This window comes from Nanorana parkeri, unplaced genomic scaffold (assembly GCF_000935625.1).
Source record: "Nanorana parkeri isolate BGI_ZX_2015 unplaced genomic scaffold, ASM93562v1 scaffold1098, whole genome shotgun sequence".
Lineage (NCBI taxonomy): Eukaryota > Metazoa > Chordata > Amphibia > Anura > Dicroglossidae > Nanorana > Nanorana parkeri.
The window spans coordinates 187,343-205,240 of record NW_017307366.1 but is presented as its reverse complement, the minus strand read 5'-3'; the positions used below and the strand labels follow the sequence as shown (position 1 = coordinate 205,240).

General features: G+C 47.5%; 1 protein-coding gene across 1 annotated transcript in view; it reads left to right on the top strand.

The window, feature by feature from the left end:
• Nucleotides 1–17,898, top strand: part of MDM4 (MDM4, p53 regulator) — a 132,942-nt gene that overhangs the window by 21,992 nt on the left and 93,052 nt on the right. Inside the window, exon 2 of the mRNA XM_018567817.1 lies at nucleotides 12,135–12,244. Within this exon, the coding sequence (XP_018423319.1) occupies nucleotides 12,167–12,244 (78 nt within the window). The 5' untranslated portion in view covers nucleotides 12,135–12,166. The remainder of the gene's footprint in view (nucleotides 1–12,134; nucleotides 12,245–17,898) is intronic.

Below are 17,898 nucleotides of genomic sequence, written 5' to 3'. Positions count from 1 at the left end.
CTTAAAAAAAAAAAAAAAACACAACAGGAAACATTAAAAAGCTCCCGGCTGATCTCGACTTACTTTGAATGACGGTGTTGTCCGCGAGCGGCGTTGTTGGTTGTCGGCGGGCAGGGCCAGACGCATGTCCTCAGCGTGGGCGTGGCTAAGCGTCGTCGCGTGAGCGGGTTTACCGGCGTGTGCAGTGGGCATGGCACAAACAGCTTAATCGACTTGGCGTGAGCGGGAAATTTGATTTTTGGCCGACAAATCGACGATGGATAGCAATCGATAGCCGACGAATCGACGATCGAAAACGTTGCCAACGTTTTCAATCGTCGATTTTAATCGACTTAATCGATTAACTGTTGCAGCTTTATTTGGGAGATATATCAACCTGAGAGAAGTGAGATGAGAGGGAGTTTTATATGAGCGAACATGCCCCAGTGTCCTGGAGGCAACCCTAGCATGTGTATTAAGAATAAACAGGAGGTGATAAGTGCAGTAATAGGGACAGGGTAGGAGAGAGTGAGAAATATATCAAATGTAGGGTGGAGAGGGGGGTAAAGGAAATTTAAAGAAGCAAATAACTCGTCACGTACAGTGTACGTGACAAGTCATTTGGTCCCTTTGTGGCTGGACGTACAGTGTACGTCTCCCATCACGAAGGGGTTAAGAAGAGAAGCAATGGTAATGAACGCATGCTGTGCAGATGAAGTGTGAGACAGTAAAGTGAATGAGGAGTAGTACGTATGAAAGGAGTGCAAGAATGAAAGGATAGAGGTAGGGAAGAGGTTAAAGTGGGATAGTATGAGGATCAGGGAGAGTGGTCAATGAATAGCAGCTGCTGAACACCTGAATTGTACTTAAGTCAATTGCTGATGTATCTCTATAAAGGTGGCCATACACTTTACAACCATCGCAACCTTGCGATGGTTGTAAAGTAATTTAAAAAACGTACGATCTGCCCATCTTGGACAGGCAGATCGTACTCTCGATCATCGCAAGAGGGGCGGGCTTCCGATGACCGCAATGCTGAACGGGCAGTGTGCTCGTGCGCACACCGTCCCGTTCGGCATTTGTCTCCCGAGCACCATTCAAACCAGCCGAAAATCGTACGATTTTCTAGCGTGCTCCTTAGACAAAAGACGTGCAACCGTACAGTAGAAACGGTTGCACGTCTTCGAGATGATCCCTGTTTGGCCATTAGAGGGAGTAGTGAGCAACGTTACACAGTCTGCTCAGACAGGAGGAATCACAGATGGGTGGAATGGCAGCCAAGACAGAATGCTGCAAACCAGTTAAAGGGGTTCTAAACCCACCGTTTTTTTTGCCTATATCTACTGCTAGCAAGCAGTAGATATAGGCAAAACGTTTTTTTTTAAAACCCCGCTTTTAACAGCGTTTTAAACTAGCCTTGTTTTCACTCCCGTCCGAGAAAACAAAACTGCTCGGGCGGCCGCAAAGCATCTTGGGGTGGGCGCATGTGCAGTTCGGATTCTCGGCCGGGAGACAAGCAGAGACGCAAGGTAAGTCTATGGACGTGTGCACCCGCATGCAGACACCGCTGGATCGGAAGTGCCTGCAAGCAGAGAGGAGTCAGCGCTGGATCGGAGCGTCGCCGCACCGCTGGAGGGACAGATAAAAACATCAGGAAAGAAGAGGAAGATCAGATTAAGAGACATCATTTAAGGTAAGTGCTGACATTAACATTGGGGGGAGGGGAAAAAAATTATCCTTTCAATGTCACTTTAAGTCAGGGTGGAACCCTGACAATGTGGAGGTGCAGATGGGGTTGGTGAGGGTGTACTTGGGGGTATACATCGAAGAGTAGCTGTAGTCAGTGGGTGGTGGTGCTGTGATTGCCTAATAAACAAATGACATATGAACACTGAAATTTGACCGCTGAGAGCTTGTCAACTGGAAGGCAATGTAAGCCTTTATCTGAGAATTTAGAAACCAGAAAAGCCTCATCCTTCCTTTTTTTTTTTTTTTTAAAGTTTTTGGGCCCGACTCCTTTCCACCTTTTCTGCAGCTTTAGTTTTGGGTAAAGAGATTGTGATTTGGAGGAATGTGAAATTTTTCTAAAAGTTCACCTGAAGTGCTGTTAACACAAACATCTCAAGCTATGTACGTAACGTTTCAGGATGAGACTGACGGGAGACTAGCTAACATCTGTTCACTGATCTTTTCTGTAATCAATGAGCCCAGAAGCGCTTAGTCCTTTTTTTTTTTTTTTTTTAATTCTTTATTTATGCAAACATAAGAGTACTTACACAGGACCGTACAAACATCTGGGCCTTGCGACCAGGCAATATCATACATTTACATACAACTTCGGATTATCTTGACTACCGTCCAGCCCCGCTCGCCCCCTGTACATTGCTCACTTACAAGCCACAACTGTCGGGTCTGCATCTGTACTTCCATGACTTTTCCATTTTCCTTACATAAAACTTATGAATATACAGTAAGAACACACCAACTCCCCAAAAGATACTCTCCCTCGATCGGCACGGGCGGTTCCGCAGCAATCCCAGGAGAGTGATGAAACAGACATTACACCACATTACACCACGGGGGTGACGGGGTGACACACCGTCCAAGTCCCGGTCCACCGGAGCCACCATCTTGCTGGCATCTCCAATAGTTCACCCCCGGCTGCCCTGGGGGAACGCTGAAGAATCTCTGAACAAGTACCATGCCGCCCAGGTAGCGACAAATTTATTTTGGGTCTTACGGATTGAGGATGTCGGATCCTCCATCAGCCGGATCTCCTCCACTCTCTTCACCCACATCTCCACTGAGGGCGGACGGGCCTGCTGCCACAGTCCGGGATGCATGCCCGAGCTGCATTCAGTAGGTGGATCAGTAAGGATCTTTTATAGGTTTTCCGCGGTAGCGGTGTCAGGTGGAGGAGATATGCCGCCGGAGTGAACGGGAGGGACGTAACCGTGATCTGCTGGACAAGAGTGGCAATCTGAGACCAGAATGTAGAAACCCCCGGGCACTCCCAAAAAATATGCAGTAGGGATCCCACCTCCCCCTCACAACGCCAACATGTCTCAGGGACCGCCGGGTACATAGCGTGCAGAGCCTTCGGGACCCTATACCATCGGGTCAACAGCTTGTACCCCGCCTCTTGATATTTCGTCGACATGATGATGATTTGAGCGCAAAGTGCAGCATACGATCGACCTGTTTGGGGCTAAACTCTACTCCCAGATCCGCTGCCCATTGCCTGATAAAGTACAGAGGGGTTAGATCAGGTGGAGTACGAAGACATTCGACCAGGTGTGACAGCATGTGTCTCACTGGCTCCGCCTTGTCACATATGGTCTCAAATTCCGTACTCAGTCTCAGAGGGGGACTCCCGCTCGGACGTGTCCAGAAAGTGTCGTATCTGTAGGGAGCTCCAGAAACCCAGGGGTGGGTCTGTCAGATCCCCAATCTGAGCAATGGTTAACCACTGGGCTGCCCCTTGGAACCTATACAGTCTAGTAAGCGCAGACGAGGTAAGGGACCTAGCCAGTGGAGTATGCAGACCCAGGGGGAAGTGCGGATTCCCTGTCCACTGACGTTTGGAGGAGATGAGTAACCTCGGCATGATCACCATTTTTAAGATATTATTGCGACCCAACCATGTAAAGGAGGGGCGGTCCCAAGAGGCCAAATCTAACGTGATATGTTGCTGGAGAGGGATAAAGTTCAGGGAGAACGTTTTACGAATATCTGCAGGGATAGCCACACCAAGGTAAGTGATTGACGAGTCCCTTATACCACTGTATGAGAGGCGAGGGCTGTGGGGAGAACCCCGGGTTGGACAGTGTCCCGCTAGTTGCCTTCATCGTGGCCCGAACCAATGGGTTCGACCAATACGCGAGCGGCATCCTAGGAAAGATCCAAGGTGCGCTTTGCAAAGGCGGGGTGCACTCCAATTGTTCCAGGTCCACCCACAGCTTGTACAAAAAGAAAAAGGTTAACCCGTTAGGAGATAACGGGTTAGTAGCGGTCAACTTAAGGATCCGGACACGTCAATTGATTGTAAAAAATTATTAATTTTATTGAAAAAACACATACTATTGCACATTGGATTCACCGATTACCATTAAAAACATTATAGAAAACATGCAGTCATGAATTTATATGTGGATCGATCCTCATTCAAATTAGCCTTGTATCCCCACCATAGCGGGAAAAAGACCGATATAGCTATTGCTTCGGTTTCTTTTCCTCCATTCACTTTACACACGCATGTCCACTTTCGTGAACTGTAACAATCAAGGGGATGGTTCCCAAACAAGGAGAGTAAGAGGGGAGGGAGGCAACGAAAAAGGAAGATGTTCTTCTGGTTTCCCTATTCAGATGTAATGAAGAATTCTATATAGATCTATAACTTGCAACACCAACTTTCTCTGTTTTCAACTGGATAATCACAGGTGTTTTTAGATGCTACTTATTTATTTGATGTTTCCTGTGTGGATGTCCTCTTAATTCGTAAAGATTTATTTTTGCTTTTACTCCCAAGTTATTCTATCTTTTGTTTTCCGTTTGTTATTGGAATTTTAAGTTCTCTTTTGTTTGGTGGTGGATGCCACTGATTTCAATTTAGCCGTGTGTGCTATTAACTCCTTCCTGCTCGTCCGCAATGTGTTACTCTAATTAGAGTGGTGGGGTGTAACAAATCCTTTTATTTTGAGGGGAGGGAAGTTTTCTCACGGACAGACTATCACTGGATTATCATTAATCCCCACATTAAACCCACAGCTTGTGTTTGGAGTTACAACACCAGTCTACTACCACCGACAGGTGTGTCGCTTTATAGTACATCACTGGATCTGGAAAGCTCAGGCCACCAGCTCTCTTGGATCTAGACAATATCTGAAGCCTCAACCGAGCCCTCTTGTTCATCCATAAAAAGGTTAGGAATTGAAATCTGAGCTGGCGGAGGAATGTCACCGGGATTGACACTGGAAGCGTTTGGAGGAGATAAGAGTAACCTCGGCATGACCACCATTTTTAAGATATTATTGCGACCCAACCATGTAAAGGAGGGGCGGTCCCAAGAGGCCAAATCTAACGTGATATGTTGCTGGAGAGGGATAAAGTTCAGGGAGAACGTTTTACGGACATCTGCAGGGATAGCCACATCAAGGTAAGTGATTGACGAGTCCCTCAACTGCGCCAGTCGACCCTCTGGGAGTGAGACATTCAACGCCTCCGATTTACTCCAATTCAGCTTAAAGTCTGTCAGTTGGCCATACGCGCGTATCGCGTGCATGGCATTGGGCAGGGAGATTTCTGGGTGGGTGACATATAGCAGCAGGTCATCGGCGTAAGCCGCAACCTTATGCTGTCTCCCGCCACAGTCCAGTCCACTTATGTCCAGGGTTCCTTGTATAGTCCTGAGTAGTGGTTCAAGGGTAAGTATGAAGATAATGGGCGAGAGTGGACATCCCTGGCAAGTCCCATTAGAAATGGTAATGGGCTCGGACAGGGCCTCCTTAACTCTAATCACCGCCGTAGGATTCGAGTACAATGACCGAATCCACCTGCTGCATACTCGACCCCAGCCCAATGTAGTCTAGCATCCCCCTCATAAATGACCAGTTCACCCTGTCAAACGCTTCTCCGCGTCCAAAGACAGCAGGAGAAGCGGCTGAGAGCGCGTGCGCCCTAGATGGATCACGTTCAGGGTTCTGATGGTGTTGTCCCTGGCCTCTCGGCCCGGCACAAAACCAACCTGATCCTTCCAATAAGGTCATCTAAGAAAGGGAGAAGGCGAGAAGCTAGTATTCGGGTGAACATCTTCAGGTCGGTATTCAGCAGTGAAATGGGCCTGTAACTAGCACATTGCGCGGGGTCTTTCCCTGCCTTAGGAATTACTGTGATTTGTGCCCTAAGGGCGTCTCGAGGTAGTGTGTTTCCCTTGAGCGAATTATAGGCCTCTGAGAAGTGGGTCCCTAGGAGCTCCTGAAAGGATTTGTAATATACTAGGGTTAGTCCGTCTGGTCCCGGTGCCTTCCCCGGTTTCATAGTTTTCAGGGCCGCTTCAAATTCCCCCACCGAGATAGGTACCTCCATACTTAGTGCAACCGACTCGGGCAGGCGGGGCATGCCCGAGCCGGTCAGGTACGCTCGGATCGCCTGCGTCCGTTCCGGGGCCCCCGACTGTCCCGTGTCCTGATGTAAATTGTATAGGGCAGAGTAGAACGAGTGGAATTACCTTGCTATGTCTTTGGATCTAGAGACTAGTGCCCCCTCTGACGAACGGATGGCATGCCCGAGCCGGTCAGGTACGCTCGGATCGCCTGCGTCCGTTCCGGGGCCCCCGACTGTCCCGTGTCCTGACGTAAATTGTATAGGGCAGAGTAGAACGAGTGGAATTGCCTTGCTATGTCTTTGGATCTAGAGACTAGTGACCCCTCTGACGAACGGATGGATGGTATGTACGTACGGGATCTGACATCTCTCAGGGCACGTGCTAGGAGCTTCCCAGGTTTGTTCCCAAATTCATAAAACATGCGTCGTGCTCTCCCGAACTTGGCCCTTACCCCCTCCAGCAGATGTAATAACAAGGCCGTCTCTGAAGGGTCAAGGGAGCGCATCTGTCCCGATTAGACGGGGTAGCTAGGAGGATGGTAGCCGTAGGGAGGGGGCGCTTGCATCCACCGGTCTGTGAAGTGTTCTGGAGATGGTCAGTGCGTCTCTCCATAGGACTGTCATCAGGGGGGGGTCCATGGTGTCCGGCAGGGCCAGGATACCACCCAAGGCGGACCGGCATGTTGGTGGCCACGGGGAGGCTAAGTACGCATCCGCGGGGGTCGGGAGGGTCGGTGGGTGAGCCACGGTGGTGTCGGGGAGTGGGGCACTCCGGATCTGCCGGTAAGGGGGGGGTCTTCCCCGAAGTTCAGTGGGGTGGGTCCCATCCAGCTGGGCTCAGTGCGTAAGAGGGTACCGGCGGTGAATTCGGGGCCCGGGTAAGGACTTAGGGCCGAAAAACTGCATAGCGTTCACCGGGATTGGATAGATGGGGCTCCTCCGGGGGTTAAGTTCCATAGTGGTCCAGCAGGGGTCTGGCATCATGGCTCGATGGAAGATGGCGTATGTCGCGGCACCCTGGGTCGGTTGGAAGAGGAACTGCGCCGGCGTCGTCTCTGGGGCATAGGGCGATTCCCGAAATCCAGGTCGGGGCTTAGCCAGTCAGGTATCTCCACCGGGGGGATTGCTAGGAAGGAGAAGAGGTCTCCTATTTGGGCCGGGTGCCGGAGTATAAATGTACGACCATTCCTGCGGACATTTAGGCTGAAGGGGTAGCCCCAGGTGTACAGGCCACCGGCTTGACGGATCTCAGAGAGGAGGGGCTGGAGCATCCTCCGCATTTAAAGAGTGTGGTGAGACAGATCTGGGAGGATAGTTATGTCCACGCCATCAAAGGGTATGGTGCCCTTCTGCCAGGCTTTACGTAGGACAGCCTTTTCTTGCAGGAGGGATTCGTTCAGTCGCCAAGTGAAAGGCGAGCGAATACCCTCCCCCACGAGTATACTCATGTGTACCGGGGAGTGATCGTATAGGGCCAAAGTACCTATGGAAGTGCCGGAGAGAAGGGGCAATGCTGCGTGTTGGAGCAAAAAGAAGTCTATGCGTGAATAGGATTGGTGCGGGGCTAGTTGAAGTTCAAACAATGACCGCTTGACTCTTTTCCGCTGGGCGTGCGAGAGTTGTGAGATTCCCCTCGTGGGGTCTAGTACCATGTTAAAATCTCCCCCCAATATCCATAGTCCCTCCGCAAACAACTCTATCTGTTCCCAGAAGGATTCTAGGAAAGTCACCTGTCCAGAGTTCGGGGCATAAACTGTGGCAAAGGTCACCCTGTGGCCATGAAGATCCCCTTTTACTAACAGCATTCTCCCCTCCGGGTCTGCATGTGTCTACATATTGCCATGGTAATGATGCTCACCCCTTTTGATTTAGAGTCCCAGGATGGGGCATGATAAGACGTGGAATATCTGTGGTTCCCTAGTTTGGGGATATGCCCAGCCTTGAAATGGGTCTCTTGTAGGAATGCTACATGAGACCTCTGTCTCCACAGCTCGTTCAGTAGATTTGATCTCTTTGAGGGGACATGGAGCCCCCTGACATTAAAGGAGGTGACATTGACAATCGGCATGTTGTGTGGTGCAACTCACCGCTCCCGTGGTTTTGCTTCCAGTGAACCCGCAGGGACTTCTCCAGGCCAGTCCAGCTATTCAGGCGCACAGCCTCGGGTTGTACCCTCTCGGTGGTGAGCTCTCGGTGTCCCGGGACCGGGCACGACTAGACAAAGACACTGGTTGGGGAACTGGATTCAGATGAGAACACGGCAGTTAGAGAAAAAGTAAAGAGAGAAGAAAAGAGAGCACTCGTCGCACCGAGGGTGAGGCTATGTCCGACCCTAGTGCAGGAAAGAAAGAATGAAAGGCAAGTAACTTAGAAATAGACAGTTACAACCCAGGCGTTCCTACGGATTAACTCCAACACGGAGAGGAAACGCCTGAAACTTGGGGAAAAAGGCTAAACACAGCAGCCAACAGAATGAGATATGGAGCATATATCACGAAATTGGACAGCCAAACGTCCCATTGGCAATGGGCCCGTAGGCCAAAAATGAACATGGGGCCCTATCCCGCCTCCGCCCCGTCAATAAGAAAGACCAGCTCCAGACCCGGTCTCCCCCTCTTACCACCCCCTCCCATCGCTCCAGCTACCACAACAGTCTGCTATCCTACCCGAGTCCCGTACACTGTGAGGCCTCCCATCAGCTCGGCATAAGTTCAACAGGGGTTTTGAGTCAGGTACCCAATAAACACATATATATGTCCCATAAGGCACACAAGCAAACTCGTGTCAGTGAACCTGTTCTAGCTCACGCCAATCACCACCCACCCCCCAATACCGCATGTAGGGCCATCAACTCCACCAGCAGGAGCTAGGTCAGGTAAACACAGTCTCACAAGGCACGTAGAGCTGGACACCCAAGACAGTCCACAAAGTGTCTCAAGGCCGATCAGATTTCCCGGTCCCCCGGGCGATCCCTCGTGGGCCGAGACGTGGATCTGTTGCGAGCCCCTCTGGGTCTCCGGAATCCCGATGGTCTGTGGCATGCTGTGGTCGAGGCCTCAGCCGAAGAAATGTCCAGCCAGTCTGGTAGCAGGAGTGGAGCACAGTCAAGAAAGTCCATCAGGTCAGGCAGTTGACGTGGGTGGGTCAGTCTAAAGGACCTGTCGCCTCTGCCGATCATCAGAGAGAATGGGTAACCCCAAAGATAAGGGATACCCCCCGCTTGGAGATGGTCTGTAAGGGGCTTGAGAAGGCGCCTACGGTGCAAGGTTTGTGGGCACACATCAGGCAGGATCTGGATGTCAGCTCCATCAAAGTCTACTGCGCCCTGTCTCCATGCATTGCGGAGGATTTCCTCCTTAACATTGAAAAAGTGCACGCGGCACAGCACATCTCTAGGCCTGTTGACATCGGGTCCTCTGGGGCCTAGGGTTCTGTGTACCCGGTCCAGTTCCAGCTGTTCTGTCGGGGGCTTACCTAGTAGGCCATTGAATATAGCTGTTACAGCCGCCCTCAGGTCTTGGCCTCCTGTAGATTCTGGGATCCCCCTCAGCCGCAAGTTATTTCGGCGGTTACGATTTTCGGTGTCTTCCAGCCGCAACTGTAGTTGGATCGAGTGGGCCTTCTGTGTCAGGACTGCCTCCTCCAACTGGGAAACCTGCGCCACTATGGCGGAGCCTGCCGTCTCTAAGGCCTCTATGCGCTGTGCCTTCTGGGCAACCCCCTCCCTTACCTCTGCTAGATCCGCACGGAGGGTAGCTGCAATCTGGCTGATCATGGCCTGCATGTCGTCCCTGGTCGGGAGCGCCACCAGCATGGCACAGAGGTCAGACCGGCTGGGCATGTCCATGTCACCCGTCGCTTGCGGGAGTCCCTGGGATGCTGACGCCACGAGCCCCAACATCGGGTCAGGTAGGGAGCTGGGTGGGGAGGGTGGTTGCTCCATCTGGGACCGCATAGCCTCCTGAGGGGAGCGTGGCTGGGCCGCAGCCGGGGACTGTCCCAGCACTTCCGCTCGCCACGCTGTAGGCCCGGAGCCCGAGGACCGCGCGGCCTGGCTTCTGGCCCTGACTCCCCCTGCAGGCTGGGATAGAAAGGGGTCCAATCGGGCCTGTACCCGCGGGCGTGGAGGGCCGTGGGGGGTCCACGATTTCCTGGTGCCTCTGGACATGGGGCGTAATGGCGTCTGATAAGGGGATCTACTGGCAATTACTCCATCACTCCACGGAGCTCTCCCTACTCACGTCCTCTCGGTGCCATGTTCAGGCCACGCCCCCAAGCGCTTAGTTCTTAACACTGTGGAGTAAAAACTGTCCGATCTCCGCTAGTGTGGTCAGTAAAACAGCTGATCAAGCAAAGTATTTTTACTCTTTTGGCTTTAGCAGAATGCAGGGAAGATTACGGGTCTACTAGGCCCTTGATGTCTTCTCAAAGGTAACCTGTCTCCTGCATTATGTGATCACATGAGGGTATTTATCTGCCTCCTTGTGATGGCAAAACACATTGGGCTCTGTTCACACATAGGCTGTTTTCTGCGCTAAGCATACAAAATAATTCCAATGTAGGTTATTCACACTTGCTCGACATCCACGCGGTATGAAAACGCGTGTTGCACAAAAAAAGTCGAAGCGCGATATACGTAGCCGATTCCGTGTGTTCCGGCTAAAGTAATAGCCGCAAACGTGCGGAATCCGCTCTTATGTTAAAGTTTACACGTTTTAGCTACCGCTATGTGTGAATGGAGCCTCAAGTTAAAAAAAATTTAGGTTTAAAAAAAAATATTGCAGTAAAATCAGAGAACCCCACCCACGAGTAGACACGAACAACATGGGTGTGCATCTGTACAAAAATGAAGTTTGCCCCCACACATCTGGAATCGCCGCTCATGCCAGTGAGAGCAACAATTCTAAATCCATTTTCTTGAATCTGACCTGTGAAGTCTATTAAAACTTTGCCTATGGACAATTTTAGGTGCCATAGTTTTTCGCTGTACTACAGGCCCACATATTTTAAATCTTGAAATTTTTTGGTATCTATTTACTTTGATACATGGTGCTCCCCTTTTTTTTAATGCAAAAAGTGTGAACTGTGTGTGTACAGTAAAAATTATTTAAGTGCATTTGTTACTGAAAATATGGATTTGGTAAACGGTAGCACAAATATTGTGACACAAAAAAAAATTAACTACCACTATTTTATTCTGCAGGGTCTACTTTTAGAAAATGTATGTTATGTGGTTTTAAATTTTGTTTTGATGTGTAAAAACAACAAAAGCAATGTGTATATTTGCATAAAATGGGGGGGGGGAAATGAGCTGGCAGTGACAGAGTAAACTGCAAAAAAGGACAAAGAATACACATACAGCATTTAAAGGAATACTGCATTCACCAGATAGGTAGATTATGAGCATAAGTCTTAAAATCAAATCCTAGGTTTTATCAAATATTTGCAGATGGAACAGCTAGTGAAATCTCTAATCAGTACTTTTTATTTATTAAAAATTATTAAATGTATTTTAATGCAGCTAGTATAAAAATGTATTGTTTGACTTGAGTTCAGCCTCTATAATACTCTCCTGCATAGCAGCGCTCAGAATGGGGGTGGGAGGGACAGTAGTTGGAACCAATCAGGTGTCATGCTTAGTCATGTGCAAACAAGGAACATGCTGATAGGAAAGGACAGAGTGATAACCTCATCCTTCTGTTGCTGCGTCAGTGTTCTATCACAGGCTCGGGGGCAGAGAAGTGACCTGGTTGTGTTGCTTAATGCTGCAGAGAAAACTCTGATCACAAAGCTGACTGTGCTGTGTGGTAGGGCTGTGTAAACCAAGGACTGGGCTGGAATGCAAATCCTTTTGACAGGTAAACCAGCTCCCATGTATGTATTTTAGCTGTGCATTTAGTTTTTTGTGTGGAGTTTTTCAGACCGCATAATTGAGTTCACTTTTTGCCATATACCACAGACATGGATAGAAGGTAGATAGCTACACATAATTATATTTTAATATGTTTGATTGTTAATGCTGTGGTTTTTTGTTTTTTGTTTTTTCCTTGTAGGTACAGAGTTACAAACAGCTTTCACTGCCACAATGTCAACCTCTACCTCTTCGCAGCAGTTGCTAAGGCTTAATTCTTCTCTTAGTAGGATAGACACTGATGGGAATGTGGTATGTAACAAAATCTTTCAATTATATATTAAATTTATATACTGCAGTTTTATAATGCATAGAACTGGACATATTAGAAACAATTTTTTTCTTAACCCCTTCACTGCCCATGATGAAATAATCTTGCCGTCCATGGCCGTTCCTGAAGGGAACGGCCATCGACGTTCCGTTCAGGGATCCTTATAGGAGTTGGAGGGCGTCTTAAGACGTCCTGCCCCTCCCCCGGCTCGTGTGCGTTGCTCAGCGCGCACAAGAGTGGGTGAACTGTTAGAAATGTAAACAGCCAGCAATGGCTCTTTACATTGAAGCGATCAGGCATCTCTAGAGACGTCTGATCGCTTGTAGTAGCTGTGGGTGTGCGCCCCCCTTACCGCAGTCTCCGTTGCTGCCGGTTCTGAGATGCGCTGTTCCCGCTGCACGGTGACTCTTATTGGAGATCAAAGGGAGATCAGTACTATTACATCACTTCCGCATTCAGTGTCATTCTCCGGCAACAGACGCCGGTGAGAAGCTGTTGAAGCAGATCTCTGCTTCATCAGCTTCTCTGGGGGTCCCTAGGTGACTGGTCTTGGAGACCCCTGATGTCTCCATAAAGAGAACCTGGTATTTGAATTGGCTATCACATAGGGGATTTCTTAGCCCCTATGTGATAGCAATAAAGTTAAGTGTAAAAAAATTAAAGCATAAAAAAATAAATAAAGAAGCGTAACAAAAATAGTGAAAAATAATATATTTTTTTTAAATAATTTTTTTTTTAAAGTCTCCCACCCCCCCACATGCAAACACGCGTCAGGTGCGCCCACGTGCGAAAGCGACAATTGTGCCCATTGCGGCGGTACATATCGCCGCAAACATAGCAATAATTTTAGGGCCGTTAATTACTGATAACTCTAAACTGATGAGCAGTTAAAGGGTTTAAAGCGTCGCCGATGGCCAATTTTGTGTGTGGTCGTTTTTATGTGATTTCGCTGACTTTACCCAACATGACCCCGTATTCTATGTTTTACCAAAAAATTGGGGTGATAATGTTTCATAACATTTCATAGGCCAACAGGTTTTTTTTTTCAAAATTTGGGGTACTTTTTTGTTATATAGTAAAAAATAAAAATCCCAGTGGTGATTAAATACCACTAAAAGAAAGCTCTATCTTTCCCCAAAAATGGTATAAAATTTGTTTCAGTACACGGGTGTGGAAATTTAAAAAAACAACTACTTGTACAAGGGCTAAAGCGGGGGCCAAATCTACTTGTTCTTCATGACAATCTACTTGTCCCAATACAAAAAATGTTTTTAATCAAAACTAAGGATGCACCAATACCGGTTGTTCGCTTTCGGATCTCGCCGACACTGAATACTAATACCAGTGCTTCCGCTGGCATGGAGCAGGCTTCCCTGGTAATCAGGAAGCCGAGCAGCAGGTAATAACATCCCGCTCAGGTTCCTCATTGCCACGGAAGCCGGCTGCATGTTGTTTGGCCTGCTTGATTGTGATTTGGCCGGGAAACCTGCTTCCCGGTCAATCAGGAAGCCGGGTGGCGAGTAATGACCTGATTGACCGGGAAACTGGCTCGATGCTGATTGGCCAGGAAGCCGGTTTTCCAGCCAATCAGCAAGGATCCGGCTTCCCGGCCGATCAGAAAACCAGGAGGCGTGTCAATACTTGCCGCACGGCTTCCTGATTGCACGGGAAGCTGGCTCCATGTTCCCCTACGGCACTGCCAGTCAGGAAATTTTCATCTGGCCGTAAGTTCCAATATCAGGGAAGGTATCGGAGCATTTGGGTGAGTACTCGCCCAAATACTCGTTATCGGCACTGATACTAGTATCTGTGCACCTCTAATCAAAACATATTTGACTGTGCTAAATAGCGCTTCTCACTGGTCAGCGCTAACATCTGACCACGTTGACCAATGAGTGCTTGCAATTTGCGAGCGAAATTCAAACTGCATAGGGGAGCACTGCGCTGGACAGCAGTACGGGGGACAGATAGTACACCGATACTGGCGGAGGGGAGGGATTGTTCGCTGAAAGGTAAGTATAGCCAGGGGGAGGGGGTGGCGGTTTGGGTAAGAGGGGGCCAGATTTCAAAGGGGTAATTTTTCCATATTACCTGGGAAAATGAACTTATTCTTTAATGCACGTTGTGTGTGTGTGAGAGAATTCTGGCTACCACCATGGAATGGCGGCTGCAATCTCAAAGCACATGCAGAATGTCCTACGCATGTGTTTATTTGCATGCAGATGGCGTTTCATTTTTTTTAAATTTTTTTTATTTTTTAAATCTTTTTATATATTTTATTAACTTTTTACATTTTCTTTAAATTTGTATTTATTTACTTTTTCCACTTAATGTTCTTCCTATCACATAGGGGATTAAAATCCCTTATGTGATAGTTTGGAGGTGACAGGTTCTCTTTATGGAACCTGCCCTCCAACACAGAACAGCTGTTCTGTGTAGTTCCTGACAACCGAGACAGGTGGCGCTGTGATTACAGCGCCACGGTCTCAGAACACACACAGCCCATAGAGCAGCCGTTGTGCCGTAGTTTTCGGGGTCCCCCGGGAGAGGGGGGACCCCGAAAATGACTGCGTGGGTGCGGGCAGAAACGCGGCTCCACAATGTACATTAAGCTCTGCTTGTCCAGAGCCGGGCTAAATGTACATAAAAACTACTCGCCCGAAACTGCATGTCCCGGGCGTCGGGCGATAGGAATTCCACACCCCTGGTACAGTGTTGTATGACTGAAAATAAACGTCAGTCAAAGTACCGCAGAGCTGAAAAATGGCCTGGCCCGGAAGGGGGTTTAACATCCTGGTCTTCAAGTAGTTAAACAGACTCTGCCGAGACTCTGTTCATATTTGTAGAACCGGCGGCCGGCTTTACAGTAGAAGTGATATCGCTTCTACGATCCAGTAAAGTGGTGGATGAAGTGGTGAATTGTACAAGGAATGTATGGCTACTCACAAACATTACAATCTGTTTGTGTTCCAATGTATGCATTCAGTGTTTTATCCAAATTTTATTGATGTATTGGGGCTGAAACAACTAATCGATAAAATTGATTATAATCGAAAATGAGAAGTGTTGTCAACGATTCTCATTTTCGGTAAGATGCTGCTGCCGCCTTTGCTCTGCTGCACCGTTCTCCACTCCTCTCTGGGAACCGCTGTGTGCTTTTGGTTTGTGTCCCGGCACCCAGCAAGCAGTAGAGACCACTGTGCTTCTGCATTCCCCTCTGCTGCCGTGCCCACGATCCTCCTCTGCTGGTCCCACGCCCCCTTTTCTGCCAGCGGTATAAAGCAGGCATTAGGTTTCTTCAGTGGCTGGAAGAAATAGCCAGCCTGCTATTGGCTAATTTAAATTGCAATAGCAGGTTGGCTATTGCACCCGCCCACTGCCTGCTGTCTGCAGAGGAGGACCTCAAGGAGAACTTTCTCCTTTTTGGTCCCTCCTCTGCTAATTGACAGCAGGCAGTGGGCAGGTGCAATAGCCAGCTTGCTACTGCAAATTAGAATAGCCAATAGGAGGCTGGCGTTTGCTCCCAGCCACTGCATGCTATATTTACATTCAGTTTCCTCAGCAGGAAGCTGTCATTCCCCAGTGAAGTGGAATGGTGACACTAGGGGTAAAAAATAAAGTTAACATTTTTCGGGGGTATTTTTTTATTTTAAGTCCCCCGACCCCGCAAACAGATACGCAAGTCGAGTGCATCTACGTAGTGAGCAATAATTTTCAAGATTATATTCATGGCTAACGCTAAACTGATGACTGGGCTTTTATTTATTTTAAATAAAAGTTTGGCTTTTTTTTTTATATTAGATTTTTACAAATCATATTTAAATTCCATGAAACTAATTAAAATGTCTAATATAATATAGAATTATTTAAAAAAATGTATAAACAAAAAGGTGGGAAAAGTAATTTTTGGTTTCAGCCTGACCAATTCTGCTGCAGGATGTGTCGTGGTGCCATTGATTGCAATGGCACCCCTCGTGCCTCCGCCTGCACTGGAACGCAGGTACTGTAATGCCATGCGTTCCAGTGCCGTGCGATTGCAAAAAATGTGTATGCAGTTTTATTCTGAAATACACAAATGGAGTTTTACCACCAAGTTTTTCATTTAAAATAAAAGATAGTATTTTTTTTTTTTTTAACCGATTAATTGAAAAAATTATTGGCCAACTAATCGATTATGAAAATAAGCGTTAGTTGCAGCCCTAACATGGTTTGTTGTTTTACCCCTCCAAAACTTTTAAAACTTTTCTATCTAAATTTAGCAGATTGCAAGGTGTATCCAGGTCTATTGATCGTGACAAAAATAATTGCAGTGCATCTTCTTTGGTACTGAAATTGACACGGTTTGCAAACAGACACTGTTATAGAGGTTAGGTAGAGTCATACTGTAAAATGAATTCTGAAATACTGTATATTCCTTCTGTAGAAGCATTTTTAGAGGTTTCCCTTTGCTGCATTTTGTTTTCTTTTACTTGTATTGGTTGGGAGTCCAGTCACTACCTCAGTATTTTGAGTAACATATCTTTCCTTGATTTTTTTAGACAGGATTTTACAGAACTACATATTTTGAGAAAGCACGCTTTTTAACCGGTTAAGGATCCTTTTTTTTCTTTGTTTTTGCACACGTGATATAATCCACATTGTAGGCCTGAAAGTTACTTCAAACCCCCAAACATTATATAGTTTCTGAAAGCCAAGACCCTGTAGAATAAAATGGTCGCAGTTAGAGCTGCAGCTAACGATTATTTTCAAAATCGATTAGTTAGCCGATTATTAAGTTTGATTAATCGGTTAATCGAATAAACGATAAAATAAAGTTTTAAAAATGGCTCCATTGATAGGACTACTAGTTTGTATTGCGGTTGTAGTCCATCACAGGAGCAAGCTTGGACCGGTGGAAGTAAAAAAGATAAAAAGATAGTGTGGTGTGCAATATAGTGAAATGGAAAGTGTAAAATTATACAGCAATGCATGCAGAATGGCACCGGCTATAGAGGACTACAAACCCCAGCAAAAGCACAGTATACAGCACAATGCAGAATACCGCCAGCTATAGAGGAATACAACAAATCCCAGCAATAGTACATTATAGCTGGCGGCATTCTGCATTGCGCTGTATAATGTACTATTGCTGGGTTTTGTAGTCCTCTATAGCTGGTGGTATTTAGCATTGTACCACTTTATAATGTACTATTGCTGAGATTTGTTGTACTCTTCTTCTACAGCTGGTGGTATTCTGCATTGCGCTGTATAATGTATTATTGCTGGGACTTGTAGTCCTCTATACAGCGCAATGCAGAATATCACCAGCTATAGAGGAGTACAACAAAATCCCAGCAATACATTATACATACATTATACACTGTATTGCTGGGATTTGTATTCCTATGTATAATATACAGCACAATGTACCATCGGCTATAGAGAAATACAAATCCCAGCAATACATTATAGAGTACCATGCGTGGGAAAGTGCAGGCTTACCTGAGCAGTCTTCCAGCAACGTGCTTCTGAGATCGGACCTGTCTTATCAGCAGCTGTCATCCCCACACACCTGCTCCTCCTTACTACATCTCCCCGCGTCCCTGTGCCGATCGTGGATGTGGATGGGCAGGAAATGTGAGGCGGGGAGGAGGTG